This window comes from Oncorhynchus keta, chromosome 6, assembly GCF_023373465.1.
Source record: "Oncorhynchus keta strain PuntledgeMale-10-30-2019 chromosome 6, Oket_V2, whole genome shotgun sequence".
NCBI classification, from domain to species: domain Eukaryota; kingdom Metazoa; phylum Chordata; class Actinopteri; order Salmoniformes; family Salmonidae; genus Oncorhynchus; species Oncorhynchus keta.
In genome coordinates this window covers 13,230,076-13,250,129 of record NC_068426.1, presented here as the reverse complement: position 1 = coordinate 13,250,129, position 20,054 = coordinate 13,230,076, and the positions used below count along the sequence as shown (strand labels likewise).

At 41.9% G+C, this 20,054-nt stretch overlaps 2 protein-coding genes across 4 annotated transcripts; one reads left to right on the top strand and one right to left on the bottom strand.

Annotated features, from left to right (window-relative positions):
• The first annotated feature begins 226 nt into the window (after positions 1-226).
• On the top strand, positions 227-7,825 carry bbs1 (Bardet-Biedl syndrome 1). Of its 3 annotated transcripts, none has more exons than XM_035771738.2 (17): positions 227-404; positions 950-1,023; positions 1,178-1,212; positions 1,410-1,682; positions 1,903-1,949; positions 2,176-2,214; positions 2,296-2,368; positions 2,452-2,583; positions 2,819-2,925; positions 4,412-4,532; positions 4,651-4,809; positions 5,035-5,104; positions 5,255-5,413; positions 5,570-5,703; positions 5,814-5,948; positions 6,742-6,828; positions 6,959-7,825. In XM_035771738.2, exons 1-17 carry the CDS (start codon positions 376-378, stop codon positions 7,043-7,045), a joined length of 1,761 nt encoding a protein of 586 aa, XP_035627631.1. In that variant the 5' UTR covers positions 227-375; the 3' UTR covers positions 7,046-7,825. The 3 variants fall into 3 exon arrangements, with proteins under 3 accessions (XP_035627631.1, XP_035627633.1, XP_035627632.1); XM_035771740.2 differs by lacking the exon at positions 227-404 and adding an exon at positions 516-770; XM_035771739.2 differs by lacking the exon at positions 227-404 and adding an exon at positions 516-818.
• Positions 7,506-15,206, bottom strand: si:dkeyp-50d11.2 (calpain-1 catalytic subunit). The gene is made up of 22 exons (XM_035771737.2): positions 14,907-15,206; positions 14,302-14,607; positions 14,131-14,200; positions 13,747-13,865; positions 12,751-12,884; positions 12,463-12,631; positions 11,321-11,404; positions 11,148-11,233; positions 10,909-10,983; positions 10,632-10,792; positions 10,388-10,548; positions 10,277-10,288; positions 9,902-10,113; positions 9,756-9,795; positions 9,579-9,644; positions 9,448-9,505; positions 9,288-9,352; positions 9,120-9,188; positions 8,895-8,973; positions 8,394-8,510; positions 8,240-8,298; positions 7,506-8,042 (listed from the first exon to the last, which is right to left on the bottom strand). The coding sequence occupies exons 2-22, from the start codon at positions 14,575-14,577 to the stop codon at positions 8,016-8,018; spliced, it is 2,139 nt and encodes a 712-aa protein (XP_035627630.1). The 5' UTR covers positions 14,578-14,607; positions 14,907-15,206; the 3' UTR covers positions 7,506-8,015.
• Positions 15,207-20,054: the final 4,848 nt, after the last annotated feature.

Below are 20,054 nucleotides of genomic sequence, written 5' to 3'. Positions count from 1 at the left end.
AATATTTTCAGAGTGAATATAAATTGCACTTAAATGGTTTATTTTTTGTATTTTATTTATATTTGTTGTATGTTTGAGCATTGTTAATACCTGTGTTTGGTTTGCTAGACATGTTTGATGTAGCAATGTAAGTTGATTTTTGTATTAAGAATAATAAAAAATCAATTTAAAAATCAATTTAAAAAAACTGTTTATTGAGGAATCTTTTCTCTGTTGCTCCTTCCTTGCTGCCATAGAAACGGGAAAGCCGATCTGATTAATGCTAACGTAAACAAACAGGCGAGCTAACGTTAACCAGCTAGCTACCTCAGTGGCACAAAAAAATTGCACCACAGGATATCCTTGCAATATTAATTGAGGAATATCATATTGGACATGTCTTCTGTCTCACAGATGAAAGAAAAGTAAGTTACATTAGCTAGCTACAGGAACGCAAACCTTTCAGCTGGCGTTACGTTAACTAGCTACGTCTAGCAATCAATCAAGCCAGCTAGCTAGCGAACGTTAGCAGGATATCAAGCAGGCCAACTTTGCTATCGCTAACGTTAGCTAGCTAATCGCATTAGCTAAAAAAACTGGTCGAATCAATGTTTCCACATAATTTGGAACCTCTAAACATCTATGTAATGACGTTGAATCAACGTAGAATACTGATTAGATTTGCAAAAAGTCAAACATTTAAGGGAATTTCGTCTTTTCACCCAACTTTGACCTAAATACTATGATATAACGTTAGTGACCTGTTTTGTCGAATTCACATTCAACGAAATGTAAGTCAACACTAAATTATACGTTGAAATTACGTCTGTGCCCAGTGGGTAAGTTAACTAACGTTATTTGACTGATTTTCTACATACGCCCAGCAACACTAACGTTAGCTAGGCTAAATTCTGGAGTAAAAATTGTTGCCTTGCTTCAAAACAAATAACTTTACTCTGTCTCTTAACAGCTCTGAGACCAGTAAATGGTTAGATGCACACTACGATCCAGTGGCCAATCTCTATACTTTTTCATCTTGCATTGGTAAGATTTCACCTTAGCTACCAACAATTTCTAATTTCTGTCACTAGTCTTGTTAAATATACATTTGCTCAAGTTTTGTGCATATATATTTATTAACAAATTGGCTATTTCCTCAGACAATGAATTTACCCGGGCCTGTGTATTTATGTTACAGCTCTTGCAGACCTGCATGGGGATGGTGAGAATAAGGTAAGAATCATGTTGCTACACTTGCTATCAGCGATTTCTTAATCTGCCACTAATCCCTTTTCTCATAGGAAGAAGCTCTTTATGCATGTTTTTTGGTTGACTCCTTTTGTTCTGTGGGTGCGTGTACGTGTGGTGTTTGATTAGTATGCCTTTGATTTCTGTGTACAAGATGAACATTCTCCTTCTTTCTGTTCTAGTTGGTGGTGGGGGACCTGGGAACTGGTTCATGCAACATGAAGCTGAAGGTGTACCGTGGAACTGGCCTGATGAGTGAGAACACGTTGCTCGATCTACCCACTGGCTTGGTTTCTTTCCTCATGGACCAGCATGAGCCACGCACGCCTGCCATCGCTGTGGCTTCCGGCCCCTTCATCTATGTCTATAAAAACCTGCGGCCCTATTTCAAGTTCACTCTCCCTCCGTTAGAGGTCAATGTCCTGGAACAGGACGTCTGGAACCAGGCAAGGGAGGTGAGTGGAGCTGCAAAGATTTCAGCAAATATGGAAAACAAAAAATATATATTTCCCTCTATACTGTTAGAGCAACAACTTTTGAGATGTTTTCCATTTTTGACTTGCTGTACTTTTTAAAAACTGAATTGGCGGGTTTTATGCACCAGCCAAGCTTCTGGGAGAGCACCATGATTCTCTTCTGATTGGCCTGCTGTACTAACCCTTCTCTTTTCACAAGGACATGATTGACCCATTGAGCTTGAAGGAAATGTTGGAGGGCATCCGGTACGTTCCTGCTAATAGCATGCGTCGAGTTATGTTCCCAATTGACTGTTGATTTTATTTAATTGCCTATGCTTGATTTTCTGACCGTCTTACAAAGATATATATGAAACCAATCAAAAGACTGTACCATGATCAAAACTGGTTACTCTGACAAAATGGCATTATGATCATGGATTATGTTCAGGGTCATGGTAATAATTAGTGCTACTCTCCTGCCTTCACCTAGAGACAAAGCTGATGTTCCACTCTCCGTCAGATCTTTGAGGTAACAACTCAGTTGTATAAGTAACTGCGGCTGTTTGTGTGAGTGAAGTGTCATCACCAATGATCCCTTCTATTTGTCAAGGTTCCTCATGTTGGACCCACAAGACACGGAGGCTTTCGTGAACCTTCATAAGGCGCAACCAATACGAAGACAGGTAGCCTTCCTCACAGCAGTGATTGACTTGAGCAATGTGACACACACACACACACACAGTCAACTGTTTGTATGTGCTCTTAGACTGTTATTACATGCATCGGCACCCTGAAGAAGAACATGGCTGATGAGGATGCAGTCAGCTGTCTGGTTATTGGCACTGAGAGTAAAGATGTCTATATCCTGGACCCTGAGGCCTTCACCATCCTCTCGAAGGTCTGTTCAATACATAAAGAGTCATTTACAATGACTGCTCAATCATTTGTTCGATGTGATCTGGGAGGAAGAGCATGACAGAGGCTAGTGTAAGAGGGGCTTTTGCTTCAATTCCATACGGAGATTTGTATGAGACTTTTTTGTTGTTGAATTATCCAGATCCAGCCATGTTGTTGAATTCATATGGTTTACTTTCCCATTCCCTCTGTTGACATCCATATTCTTGTTGCCACAGATGTCCGTCCCCAGTGCTCCCACTCAAATGGATGTGACTGGTCAGTTTGATGTGGAGTTCCGGATCACTGTGGCCTGTCGCAATGGGAATATCTACATCCTCCGCAGGTATGGCAATCACTAACCAAAATATACCTTTGTCTCTATCCTTTACAGACAGACTGTACAGTATGTTGCCTGTAAAAATAAATCTGGCAATGTTTTTTTAGAACCCAATTAATACAGTCCCATTTGACCACATTCTTGCTGGGATAAGCCTTTTATATATCCTGTGCACATGCCAGCAAGTTTAGGAGTGGGAGCATAGCGGCGAGAAGTAAGGGTGCTGCAGCACCCCCTGAAAAGTCTAGAGAATATAATAATATATACAATACATTTTTTTTAAATCCTCACAAAAGTAGTGCACTGGGCCTTTACTAGACCAGTATTAGTGGAAGGATATAGCTGTCTGTAGCACGGGTCAGTTCTTATTTTTCCCTACACTTTGAGTATCTTCATTATGATACCAATAGAAAATAATAGCAATATATATTTTCTAAACATTTGAGTCTCGTGTTCATATTTCACAACCTCCGCAGGTTTTTGGAGTTGCTTATACGTAATCGAGCAAAATAATAGGCCCACACTTGATTTAGGCTACATTGTTGCATGCTAAATGTTTCTGATCGATGATAGATGACCCAACGAATAGATGAGCTACCACCTCTACTTATTTGTCCAGCCAGAGAATTAACCAAATATACACATGGAGATTCAGTGAAACAAAAGCACATAGATTGATTAAGACAAGTCACAGGCTTTTTGGTTGGGAGTAGGCTTAGGGTACTAAGTGACTACAAGTGAAAAGCAAAATAATCCCCTTGTTAATTAAACTACATACAGTAACATGCTGGCAAAATGTTCTGCTCAGTGTTATTAAATGAGCCAACTAGACCAGAGGATCATGAGCAGCACTCACCTCAACTTAGCTAACATTTCAACAGTCTAATTGTAGCCTAATATCCGAACAGAGATTTAGTGAAAAAAATGTGACAAATATTTGTCAAGAGTCCCCACACTTGTCTCAAAACAGTGCTAAAATGGTTGAACACGCGTCGGGTTTGCCTACTTTATTCCAATATTTTCGTCATTCAGCTATATTTATTCCCACACTAATTCTTTCTGGATCCATCCAGTAGTGGTTAGAAAACAGTGCATGTGGTGGGCAGACAAAGTTTACAACTGCCAGGATAGTGGTAACGGGCGCTGCCTAGCAACCATCAAGAAGAGCGTAATGCATGCCAATTCCACCTCAGCATTACTAAGTTGTAGGCAGAACTTTACCTCAATCATGACTAGGTCGGTTTGCGGAAATAAAAGTTTCGGCTTTGATACCGACAACATTTTTGAGATATAAAGAAAAGGTGGTTTGAAAGTTGTATATGTTTTGAGGATGACATCACACATTGGCCTGTCATAGGGATGACCCTCCCCCAAAACTTGAAGTTTAAACGTATTACATCTGGCCTGAGTGTATTATTGCCAGCCAATGTTTCTTTTCAGAGGATTCAGAGGAAATCGCTGGATATCATTTTGTTGTGCTCTGTGTTTGCAGGGACTCTCCCAAGCCCAAGTACTGTATTGAGCTGTCTTCTCACCCTGTGGGGCTGGTGAGGATGGGGAAGAGTGTGGTGGTGGGATGTGCCCAGGAGACCCTGCAGGGCTTCACACAGAAGGTAGATAGCACCCTCTCTCACCTACACTCAGTAAATTCAGTAGAAACTGCAGCTGTGTGACGTGATGGTTGGAAGAGGCCTGTGTGTGTGTGTGTCTTGTCCTGTCCTCTGTGTCCAGGGGAAGAAGCTGTGGACGGCTTGCCTGCCAGCCCCTGTCACTACCATGGGCGTGATGGACCTCCCCACCAGGGGCTTCCAGGCTGTGTTAGTGGGCCTGGCTAACTGTGAGGTCCACCTCTACAGAGACAAAAACCTCATCAGCACCATCAAGACTCCGGTAAGACACCATGGCTAGACAGGCCAATAGGTTACCAATAGGTTAGTAGCTACTTGATTCTGATGAAACACTCTTTAGAAACAAATTCCCATGCTTATTTCCTGCTTGTTTTAAACTTGGCACACAAAAGAGATGTGGGAATGTTTTGGGAAAGATGATTTAGGTTTGCTAGGTTTGTACCCCACTGCCATGATTAGTTGTGACTCTCAGTCCTCTGTGTTCCAGGATGTAGTGACCAGCATTTGTTTTGGGAGATATGGACGAGAAGACGGAACCCTTATAATGACCACCAAAGGTACAGATCACCTGTTCATTTAGGATAGAATCTTGGGATTGGAAGTATTATTTAAAAGAGAGTCCTCTAGTTTAGGATGCTCAGTACAATGGACAGATGTTGAAATGAAGTCCCCTGCCTGATTTCAGCGTGTGTCCCTGTGTTTTGTAGGAGGTGGTCTAATAGTAAAGATCCTGAAGAGGACAGCTGTGTTTGATGACAGGGACTCTGCCCCAGGTCCCCCTCTGGCACAAAGCATCCGCCTCAATATCCCCAAGAAGACCAAGCTGTACGTGGACCAAACCATGAGGGAACGGGAGAATGCTGTGGGTACGTATGTCCAACCAGAACTGTAGTCTAGCCTGGCCAGTGGCCACCACCTCCAGACCAAACAATGGTTTGCTTGTTTCTCTGCGGTTTTTGGAGAGAGTTTTGGGTTTGTGGGTCAATTTGTGTAATGTTCGGTTTGGGCCGTGTGCCTTCCAGCAATGCACAGGGCCTTCCAGATGGACCTGAGTCGTCTGCGTCTGGCTGCAGCGAGGGCCTACGTTAAAGCCCTGGAGTCCAGCCTTACACCCATGTCCTCCAGCCTGTCTGAGCCTCTCAAGATGAACGCAGTGGTGAGTCTGGTGTCTAAGGGAATGTCAGTGTCTCCAGTAGAATCACAGCCACGGTTTAGTGCACAGTCAGAACTCCTGGTTGGGTCTCTCTCATCCTGTCTGTGTTTTAGGTGCAGGGCCTGGGCCCGTCCTTCAAGCTAACTCTGAACATCCAGAACACAGCCGCATGCCGTCCTGTCATGCACTTGGCCATCAGCTTTCTGTATGATGAGAGCCTGTATAGTATGAGGACAGCCTTCTTTAAGGTGACCTTTCTTTTTAACCCATCATATATCATCACATGACCAGTGATATTTACTGTACACCTCACTAATGTCGCTGGTATATCTCACTAGTCACCCCCAAAGCCAATTCCACCTTTGGCCGGCTTTCCTTCCAGTTCTCTGCTGCCAATGACTGGAACGAACTGCAAAAATCACTGAAGCTGGAGACTCGTATCTCCCTCACTAACTTTAAGCACCAGCTGTCAGAGCAGATCACACATCGCTGCACCTGTACATAGCCCATCTATCTACCTACCTCATCCCCATACTGTATTTATTTATTTATCTTGCTCCTTTGCACCCCAGTATCTCTACTTGCACATTCATCTTCTGCACATCAATCATTCCAGTGTTTAATTGCTATATTGTAATTACTTCGCTACCGTGGCCTATTTATTGCCTTACCTTCCTTATCTTACCTCATTTGCACACACTGTATATAGTCAATAATACAGTAGAAAAAGTCTGTTAGTTCATTCCATGTGTAACTCTGTGTTGTTATGTGTCGAACTGCTTTGCTTTATCTTGGCCAGGTCGCAGTTGTACATTTACATTTAAGTCATTTAGCAGACGCTCTTATCCAGAGCGACTTACAAATTGGTGCATTCACCTTATGACATCCAGTGGAACAGCCACTTTACAATAGTGCATCTAAATTGTAAATGAGAACTTGTTCTCAACTAGCCTACCTGGTTAAATAAAGGAAATCAAATAAAATGTTATGTTCACTTTGGCTAATTACCTGAATATTATTGAATGTGTTCACTCTCCACAGATCCCCCTACTGGTTCCTGGGCTCAACTATCCTATTGACACATTTGTGGAGTGCCTGAGTGATAAAGGAATCTCTGACATCATTAAAGTATGCATTTCATTTCTCTGTTACTCTATTTTTCTTCACTGTTGTATAGCCATTTCAGTGCCTCCTTGAACATAAAACCAATGTGAAAGTAGAAGGTAAGCTGTTGTTGACACACGTTGTGTAATTACAGGTGTTTGTGCTGCGAGAGGGCAAGAGTGCACCCCTGCTGACTGCCCATATCAACATGCCCGTCAGTGAGGGACTGGCACTCAACTGAGAGAGGGAGAGCGAGCGAGCAGCATCTTTAGGCCCTGGGCTGGCCTCTATGCTCTCACCCTGTGCTTCTAGCCCCCTCTAGTGGCAGGGCTGACTCGAGGTGACTGGGACATTAACAGGATCAGCTTGTGTTGGCCCCAGAGGTGGTTAAAAGCCATGTGTAGCATACGTACGGTAGGACAGGAAGTAGGGCTATTTGTCCTTAGAGAGAAATGGGTTTATGATTGTATCACAGGATTTAAAATCCAAACGTAAGTGAAATGGTAAGCTGTGTGTTGGTGGATAGAGATGTCAGGACAATTATCGTAGTTATGAATACAAGTGTATAAAGTCATTATATATATATATATATATTTATTATTATTATTATTATTAAATATATATTATTATATATATATATATATATATCAGCATTATTTATTGCTCTTTAAAGTTTGTTAAATAATTGCCGGGAAAAAAACAGATGTGCTGCTAATTTAATGTTCAGATTATTACAGATGTTCAGATCATTCATTGCACTTTATTTTCAAAAATAAAAGATAACAAAAATCCATACATTCCTGAGAAGTGCAGCAGTATTCAGGAAGAGTTGGCTTTTCAAACAAATGTATTTAATAAAACCTTTAAATTGCTTTTATTTTCACTCCACATTTCAAGGCCCTTTTGTTATTGAGGTTAGAATCTGTTTTTTTTTATTTCTTCTAAGGCTTTACATTATTGACTTGTGTCAGAATATAAATCCAACAGCTTGTTTAAAAAATAAAAATCACTGATCACTGTTTTTTTTTTTTTTTTTGTTATATTTAAAAAAAAAATGAAAGTCAAGCACCGGCAACATTCAAAAGCATTCGTGTTCTCCTCTACCTGTTTTAGAACCACAACTAGTCACATTTAAGACTATATTCTATGGCCGTTGGAGTCGGGGTGACGCCACCAACACAAGCAGTAGCAGGCCAAGGCCATCCATCTGTCTAGGCAAACATGGTGAGGGAGATCCACTAAAGGAAAGAGAGCAAAGACTTCAACACCTCATAACACATTTAACAGCTTAAAGTAGTCACACTTCGATGACACCACTAAAACATTGATAAAGGAACTGTTGTGTCTGGGCTCAAAAGCAGTGTTTGATGTTAACACTCCACAAGCTGCTCTCCCTGAAAATAAGAAGGCTGTGTTTCTGATGGTGGTGACATACCTGGAAGAAGCTGAAGGAAACCACTCCATCTACATCAGTGTCCATTTCTTTAAAGGTCTCTAGAATGGTGGACAGAGAGCGGTTTGTTCAGTCTACTGGTGTTAGTAGCATTATGACATGTATCACTGCTGTATTCAAGGTGAAGTCCACTCACTGAACATGGTCTCCAGACGGATGAGACAGTTGACAAAGTTATCAAAGTCCACATTCAGGTCTTCCTTTGCGTAGCGTAGGATGATGAGTTGGAACAAGTGGTTGGTCAACTTGAAGCCTGACGTAGAGAAAGGGAGAGTGTGAACAGAACATCAAACGGCTCTTATGATCTCTCACCTAGACCACTGGTCTTGTCAGCAAAACTATTTTAGGCTTTTTGCCTGCTTACACATATGGGTAGCTTGTCATGGTAGTACTAGGTAGAGACTTGTCTCCTGTTGGATAAAGTGACCAGAGGCAGAGCTGGTCATGTTATTGTGCACTTAAAAGGCCTCTAGTCAATACATATTGCGGAAGTTCAATGTTACGGTTTGATTGAAATTTAAAGGCAATGTTCTCACGTTATAGAGGAGACTGCATTCACAGTAAACTCTGCACTGGTTATATTATTGTGCTTTATACATTTTGTGAGGATGCTACTAGAACAGGAATAAAATGGTACCAGCTGATTCCAGTGCCATCCGCATTTCATAGGAGCTCATGGTGCCAGATTTATCCAGGTCAAACTTCCTAAACACCGTCTGAAGTGGTGGAGGAGAGGGAGAGAAGGGTGGAGAGAGGTTATTTACAAATGTTGGCAACAGCAAGCATGGTGTGGAAATCATACCCAACAATAGCTTGAAAATCTCAGAGGTCTATTTAGAAGAGTAGGACATGTTTGACTCACCAGGTACCGTTTGATCTTCTCCCACAGCACATGGAACTCTGTCAAGCCCAGCTTCCCAGTGCCGGTGGTCTGTCAAATCAATGTCAAGGACAGACAGAGGAATAAAGAGGAAGCACAGTGATATTTGACACATCAGGGTGGGTATAAAGAAGGTGTAGTTAAGGATACATCCATGAGAGTTATCATGCAACGACACGCCTCCTTGCCAAAGCCGTCTGTCTTCAGGTCCTTATCTGTGACACAAAAAGTGACAGTGAACACACCATACAAGTGTTACCTCACATGCCTTTCCCTTTAACCAAAAGAGATGCCAGTATAACAGACTCACGCTTGCTGATGATTCTGTTTAGGATGGTCTGAAGCTTTGTGGCACTGATCTCCATTTCCTGTGAGAATAAAATAAAGTAAGAAAGGACTACAAGTACCATGTATCCCACCAAAGATGTAGTTTTCTCTCACCGCTCCAGCGAGTTGTCTGAAGAGACCCTTGAAGCCTGCATCAATCTGGCTCTCATCCAGCTCTACCTGCAGCAGACACACACAGACAGTTTAGTTTTCTGTCATCTATACAACTGTGGTATACTGATTAGTCAATAGATTAATATTGGTTTGAATTAGTTCAAAATCATTTCTCACCTCCTCAGGCAGATCAGCTGTGATGTCATCATCCAATTCCCTGTTAGGAGAGGATCAAGTCTTTAGCCAGTTTCATTGGCTTGAGCTTTTCATATGTCTCTCTCTCCCTCTGTCCTACCCAACCCACCCCACCACCATTCACTCACTGGGAGTCAGCTGGCTTTTCAGAGAACACCCTGAGCACAAAGTCTCCGTCCTTCTGTGGCTCGAAGGTGGAGGGGATGACGATATACTCTCCCTGGGGCAGGCAGAAGCGGGTGCTGACCTCTCTCAGGTTGATGAAGAGCTCTGACCGGGCACTGGAGCCGTGGGTCAGGAAGAAGTCCCTCTTTAGATGTACCCCGGCCCGACCTGTAAACTGTCCAGGAGAGAGGAGGAGAGGAAAGGAACAGTGAAAGGAAAGAAGGAAAGAGGATGATAGGAGATAGTACAGAAATGAGAGGACCAATATTTGTGGGTAGAGATTGCTGTTATGGTCTCATGCAGAGATGGACTCCTAGCATTACCAGAATGTGTCATACCTCTTCTGGAACCTAGAAGAGAGAAAGAAAGGTATTTAAATCACAGCATTCTTACAGATCCTTAACTTCACTGTTACCAAATACAAATAATTACTGAAGTAAATATCTTGCCTCATAGATGGTGAATCCAATGGTCTCCATGTCTTTCCCCTCACGCCGTTGCCGACGACGATCCTTCTGCATCAGCGCCACCAGGAAGCTGCAACCTGATTGGCCATCTGTGTCCGGGTGCTGAAGGGCCACTTTGAATTGAGGATTGAGCCAGAACGTTGCTGTAGAGAAGATGGGAAAACATAAAAACCCTAATCTATTACTCCTTGTACCCCTTCTCTCTCAATTCATTATCCTAATGTACCTGGGTAGTTCCTGCAGCCCCCTGCAGTGCTGCCTCTCCTCCACTCTCCAGGGTAGAGCGTTGAGCTCCACTTCTTCACTTGGCTGGCCTGCAGGGCGTCTGCTGTCAGATTACAGATCTCCAAACGGCTGAACTCACGCAGAAAGTCACGGAATGACATCCTGTGTGTGAGGGTTTATGGGAGAGGCAGAGAGACTGGTTTTGAGGGTACTATTGGCTTAATATTGTGTTAGGATAAAAATATAAAATATATAAAAACTCTTGACAAACTACTTACCAGAACTCGCCATCTTCGCTACGGTTGTACAATCTAGCTCTGACCGATGGGTCAACTCCAGCCCACTCTCTTGAACTGAAACCACAAAGAAAGACTGACACATCTCTTAAAATACATGTCACCAGCCCAAGTTGACTCAAGACTGAACTTTTCCTGAACTAACTCTTACCCAATTTTCCTCCACCTCATTCCCCTCTAGTTATCTCACCTCTTATCTCTCCCTCCCCCTCTTCTCTCACTTGTCACTCCAGGCTCCGGTCCACTCCACCTCTCCCCAGGGGTTCCTGATCCGCAGGAGCTTGGTGGGACTTCCTTTAAACTCCACCTAGCCAATAAGAATGAGTTGCTGTCTGTGATATAACTATATGTGTATTGTTAATCAAAACTTGAATTATCCAGGTCATTCTCTCACCTCCTCCACACCTGTCACAGAGTAGGCATGGCCTTTCACCAGCTTCTTGAATGTCATCGCCTCCATCTCGAAAACACCAGAGATCTGAAAGAATTAGAGAATTATTTTTCTATATCGCACAAAGAAGTTTTTTCATAAAGAAAAGTGTGTGTGTGTTTGTGTGGTATGTGTGTGTTTGTGTAGAAGGCCAGCATCCCGGAGTCGCCTCTTTACTGTTGACGTTGAAACTGGTGTTTTGCAGGTACTGTTTAATGAAGAAGCCAATTGAGGACTTGTGAGGCATCTTTTTCTCAAACTAGACACTCTAATGTACTTGTCCTCTTGCTCAGTTTTGCACCGGGGCCTCCCACTCCTCTTTCTATTCTGGTTCGAGACAGTTTCCTCTGTTCTGTGAAGGGAGTAGTATGCAGCGTTGTACGAGATCTTTAGTTTTTGGCCATTTCTCGCATGGAATACCCTTAATTTCTCAGAACAAGAATAGGCTGACAAGTTTCAGAAGAAAGTTCTTTGTTTCTGGCCATTTTGAGCCTGTAATCGAACCCACAAATGCTGAGGCTCCAGATACTCAATAGTCTAAAGAAGGCCAGTTTTATTGCTTATTTTCTTTAATCAGAACAACAGTTTTCAGCTGTGTTAACATCATTGTTAACATCATTTTCTAATGATAAACTTGGATTAGCTAACACAACGTGCCATTGGAACACAGGAGTGATGGTTGCTGATAATGGGCCTCTGTACGCCTATGTAGACATTCCATTAAAAAAATCTGCCGTTTCCAGCTACAATAGTCATTTACAACATTAACAATGTCTACACTGTATTTCTGATCAATCTGATATTATTCTAGTGGACAAAAAAAATAAGTTTTTCTTTCAAAAACAAGGACATTTCTAAGTGACCCCAAACTCTTGAACGGTAGTGTATGTGAATGCGTTTTAACTATACTTGTGGGGATCAGAAGTCCCCACAAGAATAATAAACAAACACATTTGACCATCTGGGGACATTTTGTTAGTCCCCACAAGGTCAAATTCTATTTCTAGGGGGTTAAGGTTAGAATTAGTGTTAGGGCTGAATTGTATGTCCCCACAAGGTTAGTTATACAAGACTGTGCATGCGTGCGTGTGGTGTGTGTTGCTAACATCTATGGAGCATCCCAGCAGGGAACCTCGCTCCACTGCTCTACTGATTATGCTGAACAGGTCTGGATGGGCCTTCTTCAGCTCAAACATCTCTGTCACGCCCCCTGTGAAGTCCTCAAACCCCTCCGATGTACTGCCCCCTGAGAGGGCCTCGTAACAGCCATTGAGCCTGCAACACAGACAGACAGACAGTGGCGTCTCGTAGCAGCCATACAGTTCTGTTATAACAATTTGTTATGTTGTGTCTGTACGGTAAATTGTCTTTCTCTCGCCATCCATTGTCCTTACTTTGCATAGGCCTTCTCCAGCAGGGCGCTCCAGAACTCAGCCCCCTCCGCTGAGTGGAGAAACAGCAGCTTCCCATCCTTCACTGGCAGCCTGTCATCAATCACCACATCCACCCACTCCCCAAACTGCCAGAACTACACACCAGGTGCACATGGGAAACGAGCAAAACTGCTACAAAATAGTCTTTGGTATACACACCATATAAATGCAGTAATGTACAACTTCTGTGATTTAAGGATGGTTGTGTTTATTATGCTGCATTCATTGCTGGGAGAGGCTCTGCTGCAGACCTGTCTGCATACTGCAGTGCACAGAGTCAGGTTGCCAGCGACAGAGGAGATTGCTTGGCAACAAGACAATTGCAGTTCAACTGACTCCCCAGAGTGTTTGTCCAAAACCAAAGAGGTAAACCCCGCTGTGCTCTTTCAGTTATGAGTGCTTTGCCTCTGGTGCTAAGTGAGTGCCCCAGATCTTTATCCCTTGTCCCTCTCTTTGGGTGGCATGCTAAAGGGGCTAGGCTGGCTGGTGGACTGTGGGACTGGCCTGGTGCTCCCTGTAGGAATCTGGCAGCAGGGTGCTTTAGCAGCCCTTCCCTGCTTTTCTGAGTGACACTCTGTTTACGTCCACCTATAAATACTGGCAGTAATTATAGCAACATGCATGCAGCCTGTGGGGACAAGACTGACTGGAGGAATTGGGGGATGTGGGGCAGTGGCACTCCCAACACTGTGCTGGGTAGTGGGGAATTTAGGGTGGAGGGCCAGATCAGTTACAATAGCTAGTATATTGTAAAGGTCTATGCATTTGGGTGTACAGTCTACTGAAATAAAGGGCATTAAGTCACAGCAGACAAACTGGATGTTGAGCTGGAGATGGGTCAAATATTTAAATATGTGTGAAAACAGGAGTAGCTCTGGACAGGACAGATATAGCCGGGTAAAAGTGGTAAGGACTGATAGGAGTGGTACGGGGGAAGGTAGTGAAGTGTAGAAGTACCTGGAAGTGAAAGATCCCAGCATACTGTTGGTGGAAGCTCTGCCCATGGGGCACCACCCGATGTAGTAGAGTCTCATTCAGTGTAAGTGAAGCAATCGCTGCCAGCAGCCAACAGTCACCTGGCCCACAAAATATACCACATGACATCTACCACATGACATTATGTTAGGTGTGCCTAAATAACTTAGCTATGATAATCAAATAATGGTTTGAGATAACTCAACTTTGAGAAAAGTAAGGGTATTGTCATCATGTAAGTCTCCGTCTCTCTGTTTATCTATCAGTTCATGTCCTTTCGTCACCATTGCACACAAGAGTCCCAAAGCCCAGCTCCATAGCACAGTAGGGCAGAGGTTGGGCACATTGTGGGCAATCTGAACTCACCCAGAGCTCCCTGGCAGACGTCAGTGCGAGTGGCTCCGTCTACGATGAAGTGAGGGTCAGAGCAGAACTCCTGAGGAACACAGAGAGTTTCTACGGGTGAGACAAATATCAAGATGGATAGGAGCATCTCTGCTGTAGAAAGCCAAACCTGCAGATGTATCTCTCCCTCACCGTGGGGCGCATCCATCGGACCCCCTGTGTCTTTGTAGAGCGTGACCCCAGCTCCTTGAAGCCCAGCGATGAGATCTGAGCAGGGAATGCATCGTCCTCAAACAGCCGTCTGCTCTGCAGACTGTGGGACCGGAGATATTCAAAGTCTTGGCCTAAGAACTTCAGGGCCTTGTCATTCTGACCGATGCCCTCATTGCGGTCCCACTGGCTCCTCAAACGAGCAGCCACTCCAGAGGCAAACACACGTTCAATAACCTGCTCCATCACCTGCTCCATCACCTGCTCCCCAACTCCACTCCAAAAAAGCTGAATAAGGCAAAAATTGACAATATGTTATAATTGATAAGACAGTGCTTACACACACATTCACAGAGAGAGAGAGAGTAACGAAACAGTTATACTCATATTATAGCTCATGTATTTTTTAACACGTTGGGTAAATCTCAGGCAAATCCTATAAAGTGTTCACCACGTATTGACTGAATGCATCAGATTATTGATAACAAAAGCGACTCAATGCATTTTTGCGAGTGTACGAACACAAATGCATCTATCCATTCCTATTTGTCATATATTACAAAAACAATATATATATTTTTAAATACCTTACAGACGTGTTTACGCCGAGATTTTTTGACCGCCACGGTTAAATGCCTCGCCGTGCTTCATTGAACTAAAAACTGGGTTGGTTTTCTGGCTGCCACTCAGATTCTCCCACCCACCGTCCCATAGAAGATTCCTCTAGGCCTGCGCAACGCATTTTGCATTACTCAGCACATATCTTGCGAATTCAACAAAAGAAAACGTGTTTGATGAGAGGCGCTTTTCCATACACACACCAAATTATATTATATAGCACAAGTATATTCTAAGATATGAGATGCAATTTAGCAGGTGGCTTAACTTTATTTGAAACGGATTTGTCTAATTAAAGCCACTGAATAAGCATGGACCATGTAAAGATACGAAGTCGTTTTAATGTACATGTTTCTGTGAATCCCCTTTGCTGTTTACAACATAACTTCACAAAAGTGGCATCAGCTGAGTTGTTTTACTGTAACAATGCCTCCATCTAGTGGCAATAGATCAGTCATACAGTAACACGAAAACCAAGTAGGCATACACTGTAAAAGGTTGTTATTTTATTATATTTATTATATTTGATTTATTTATGATTTTTTTTTATTCATTATTTACAGTGTGATTTTAGCCGTAAATAGTGCATGATACCGTGCATTCTAAAGATACACTCCTACACTCCTACCCATATAGGCCTACTGGTTGAAAAGCCAAGTCAGTTAAGAACACATTCTTATTTTCAATGACGGACTACCGGGGAACAGTGGGTTAACTGCCTTGTTCAGGGGCAGAACGACAGATTTTGTACCTTGTCAGCTCGGGGATTCGAACTTGCAACCTTTCGGTTAATAGTCCTCTAACCGCTACCTGCCGCCCCAAACATGGAGTTTGAACAGTAAATGACGTCAGAGCTCAGGCCGCGTTTCACAGCTCTGTGTTGATTTTGACTGACTGACTGACTGACTGACTGACAGCAGTTCTGAATTTGAGCAGCGCGCGATAAAAAGATCTCTCCTATCCCTTTTGGTAATTGGGCAACTTTTGCAAACGTTTTCTTGTCTGAGTGAGGGAAAGGCTGTAAATTAAAATGACTTGATATATTTTGAAAGATGAGACGTTGAAGAATAATAAATAACGCTTTGATGTCATTCAAGCAAGCCTTCACATTTCCATATCATAAAACTCCTGTCATATACAGTGTCAGCGTTTATGATCACTATGTTTGATGCACAGTTACAAGACGACAATGCACTCTTGACTCCTTTCTGTGCGCACCATAATTACGATTTGTTTCTTTGAATTGCCTTGTGAAAGCATAACACTGTAAGATCGTATTTTATAACTTAGCTAGTGATGTTGCCAATAGAAGAACATTTAAAATCATGCCCACCTGACCCAGACTACGACTTTTTAATGGATCGTTTTTGGATTGCGTAAACAACAACAGTAATTGTGTGATGGCGGGATGCAGGGCTGTGTTGTAAACAAAACAACTACAAGTGTGCTTGCTCCAGTTCTTCAAAGGCAGAGCTAGAAGTAAAAGTACCCAATAATTGAAGACTTCTTTGAGTCATAAAAGTGCATTAAAATGACTTAGGAACTGTGCACACTCTGGAGAGGTGTGTGGCCACTAGGAGACACCAGTTAGTCCTCTAACTCAAGCCCTTGTTATTTTTTGTCTTATGTTGCACCTACCCCACATTTTCCAGGAATAGTCTTATCATGTTACTGAATGTATCCAGAGTATTTTGTTATCAACAAATGTGTTGAAAAGTACAGTAAATGTAAATGCATATAAAAACAACAGTGTAAAGTTTGGATTCGGTCTCGTGTCAGGTGAACTGTTGTGTCATCACCTTTGGTCTAATCATTTCCCCATTAGCGCCAAACGGTTCCCTTTCAATTGCTACCGTAGTTATGCATATTCTTTAAATATGTCTTCTGTAAGAAACATTTCAATTTAGCCCCCATCCATATAGGCCAATTCCCACCAGTGTGAAGGGAAGTACAGTACATTACTGTAACCGCACATCATTATGGGATGGGCAACTGGCAACTTCTTCAACATTGTGAGTGATAGGATGGAGTGACATCAATGTCTGAAGTGAACAAACCAGACAAAGTGTCTACATTTATTTATATGATGTACAAAGCGAATTACACTGAAAATGACTCTGTTATGGAAAATTGTGATTCATACAGTAAATGTGTACATTTATCAACACTAAATTATGGTGCACTGGGAAAATGAAATAATTGCTGTATTTCGAAAGATACTGTAATTCCACCCCACAGTAGCGTACCCTATTTTTGGAGTGTCAATAACATTTTGACAACTAGTTGTTGTGTGGTATTGTTGTGTCTGGCTTATTAACATATTTTGAGACGTGCGTTGTGACAGGCTACATTTGTGCCACCCGTTACTGAGAGTACTATACCAATTTATTGTAGGTGTACTGTAGTTGTGCCACAACAATTAAATGTGTATAGGGGACAGATTGGAGTCTCAAACCATTAGGGATAGTTCACCCAAATTACACAATTATCCTGTAAGCAGTCTATGGACAAGGTATGACAGCAATCCATGCTTTGGTTTACTTTCTCTGGCACTGTTTCCAAATCATCAAAAAGTATCTCAAATTGATTGTGAAGTGCACCAAAGTAACTTCTAGATGATTTGAACATGATGTGCAGAAAATGCTAATTTCGGTCCCATGGCTTGAATGGGATTTGTGTCAACAAATGCTAAAACATTAGCATTTGGAAACAGTGCTAAACCAAAGCATGGATTGCTGTCATACCTTGTACATAGACTGCTTACAGGGTAAGGAAACCAATGTGTCATCTTGTAATTTGGGTGAACTATTCCTTTAATGGTTCAGTATTTGCCATGTCCTTTGGTCTGTTTTGCCCTGTAGTCACTGCTAGTTCTTAAGCCTTTGTTAAGGCCTCTCGAAGTGCGTTAGAGTCCTTAACAAAGGCTTCCAAACTGGCATTCATTGATATTCTGTAATATGTAAAAACATGACCTACAAGCCAACCTTGCTTATACAAACAGGCTTATATTTTGGGTTCTATTGGGGTATGACAGTTGAACTAAGCTCACGAGCATTTATAAGTTATATTCTTCAATAATCAATGGGTTTATATCATCAATTTAAAAGTTTAAAAAAGCATGTAGCAATCGCAGATTGCCCCTTATATAGGAAGAGAACATTCAACTCTATAAGGAAAAACAACATTTGGAGGACCATGGTCATGAAGAAGACGCATCATGAGGTGCAAAATCATGACTGACCAGGATGTAAAGGGTCCAAATCAACATATCCCTGAGCAGTTGGGCAGGCAGGGTGCCATAGACAGCTGCTCCTAAACCCCACAGGAAGACAACATGCTGTCAGAATAAATAATCATACAGCACATACTGAGTAGAAGCAACATAAACGATTGGCTAATTACTTCTGCCTACGTACGCCTACGGAGTACGGACTGCTGCTAAGCCGGGCCTACACTTCCATTATGAATAACAGATTATGGCAATGTTACATTTATGAATATTGTTAAATATATTGCTCTTCTTTTTAAAATAGCAGTTTGTAATGATTTGGGTGAATTCACTATTCTAAAACCTTGACCTTGTGTAACCTCCTATACCAAGACATGATGTACTCAGGGATACATCCTCTGCTGATACCTACTAAGTCTCCTGATGTATTCACTACAGTGCTACAAAACAACACTAGTGTGACTGTCATATAGCTAGCCTGTCAAACTAAAGATTACTTTACCATCTAGTTAAATCTCTCTTACTACACTGTAAGATCCATTACACGTTTAAGGTAAGCAATAGCTGATGGAACCCAGAGTATTCAGGTTTGTCATTCCAGTTCATATAGTCTGCAGATGTGTTCTCTTGCATCTCCCAGTATCAGGTTACACTGAATGTAACAGAGACCTACCGTTGGATGCACAATGAGAACAAAATAGAACAAAAGGCATGTAACTCAATAGAAGCTAGGCTCCTCTTGGTGGCAGTTCATTACAATCCAGGCTACTACCACATTCATCCCTGTCACTCTGAACATTTTACAGCCTATTCTGTCGGTGCTTGTAGAAGCTTGTAGCTCTTAGCTCACATATTATTTTTATCGTCTGTATATCCTGTTTATCGTCTGTCTGTATATCCTGTTTATCGTCTGTATATCCAATTTATCGTCTGTATATCCTATTCATCATCTGTCTTTATATTATGTTTATTGTCTGTATATCCTGTTTATCATCTGTATATCCTGTTTATCGTCTGGATATCCTGTTTATCGTCTGTATATCCTGTTTATCTTCTGTATATCCTGTTTATCGTTGGTATATCCTGTTTATCGTCTGTATATTCTGTTTATCGTTGGTATATCCTGTTTATCGTTTGTATATCCTGTTTATCGTCTGTCTGTATATCCTGTTTATCGTCTGTCTGTATATCCTGTTTATTGTCTGGCTGTGTATCCTGTTTATCGTCTGTATATCCTGTTTATCGTCTGTCTGTATATCCTGTTTATCGTCTGGATATCCTGTTTATCGTCTGGCTGTGTATCCTGTTTATCGTCTGTATATCCTGTTTATCGTCTGTATATCCTGTTTATCGTCTGTCTGTATATCATGTTTATCGTCTGTATATCCTGTTTATCGTCTGTGTATCCTGTTTATCGTCTGTCTGTATATCCTGTTTATCGTCTGTCTGTATATCCTTTTTATCGTCTGTCTGTATATCCTGTTTATCATCTGCATATCCTGTTTATCATCTGTCTGAATATCCTGTTTAGTGTCTGTTTGTATATCATGTTTATCATCTGTATATCCTGTTTCTCATCTGTCTGTATATCCTGTTTATCATCTGTCTGTATATCCTTTTTATATTGTCATTTATATCCTGTTTATCATTTGCATATCCTTTTATCATCTGTCTGAATATCCTGTTTACATTCTGTTTGTATGGTCATGTTTATCATCCCACTACCCTGTTTCTCATCTGTCTGTCTATCCTGAGCCACAGAAGGACCAGTATATCCTGTTTAGTGTCTGTTTGTATATCATGTTTATCATCTTTATATCATGTTTATCATCAGTATATCCTGTTTGTCATCTGTCTGTATATCCTATTTATCATCTGTCTGTATATC

Coding starts and splice junctions, on each gene's coding strand:
- bbs1 (XM_035771738.2), top strand. CDS start 376: ATGTCTTCTGTCTCACAGATGAAAGAAAA. Junction 5,414..5,569: donor GGAACGGGAGAATGCTGTGG/GTACGTATGTCC, acceptor TGTGCCTTCCAG/CAATGCACAGGGCCTTCCAG. Junction 5,949..6,741: donor TGAGGACAGCCTTCTTTAAG/GTGACCTTTCTT, acceptor CACTCTCCACAG/ATCCCCCTACTGGTTCCTGG.
- si:dkeyp-50d11.2 (XM_035771737.2), bottom strand. CDS start 14,577: ATGGAGCAGGTGATGGAGCAGGTTATTGAACGTGTGTTTGCCTCTGGA. Junction 12,885..13,746: donor CTGGGATCTTTCACTTCCAG/GTACTTCTACAC, acceptor CCTGGTGTGTAG/TTCTGGCAGTTTGGGGAGTG. Junction 12,632..12,750: donor CTGGAGAAGGCCTATGCAAA/GTAAGGACAATG, acceptor TCTGTGTTGCAG/GCTCAATGGCTGTTACGAGG.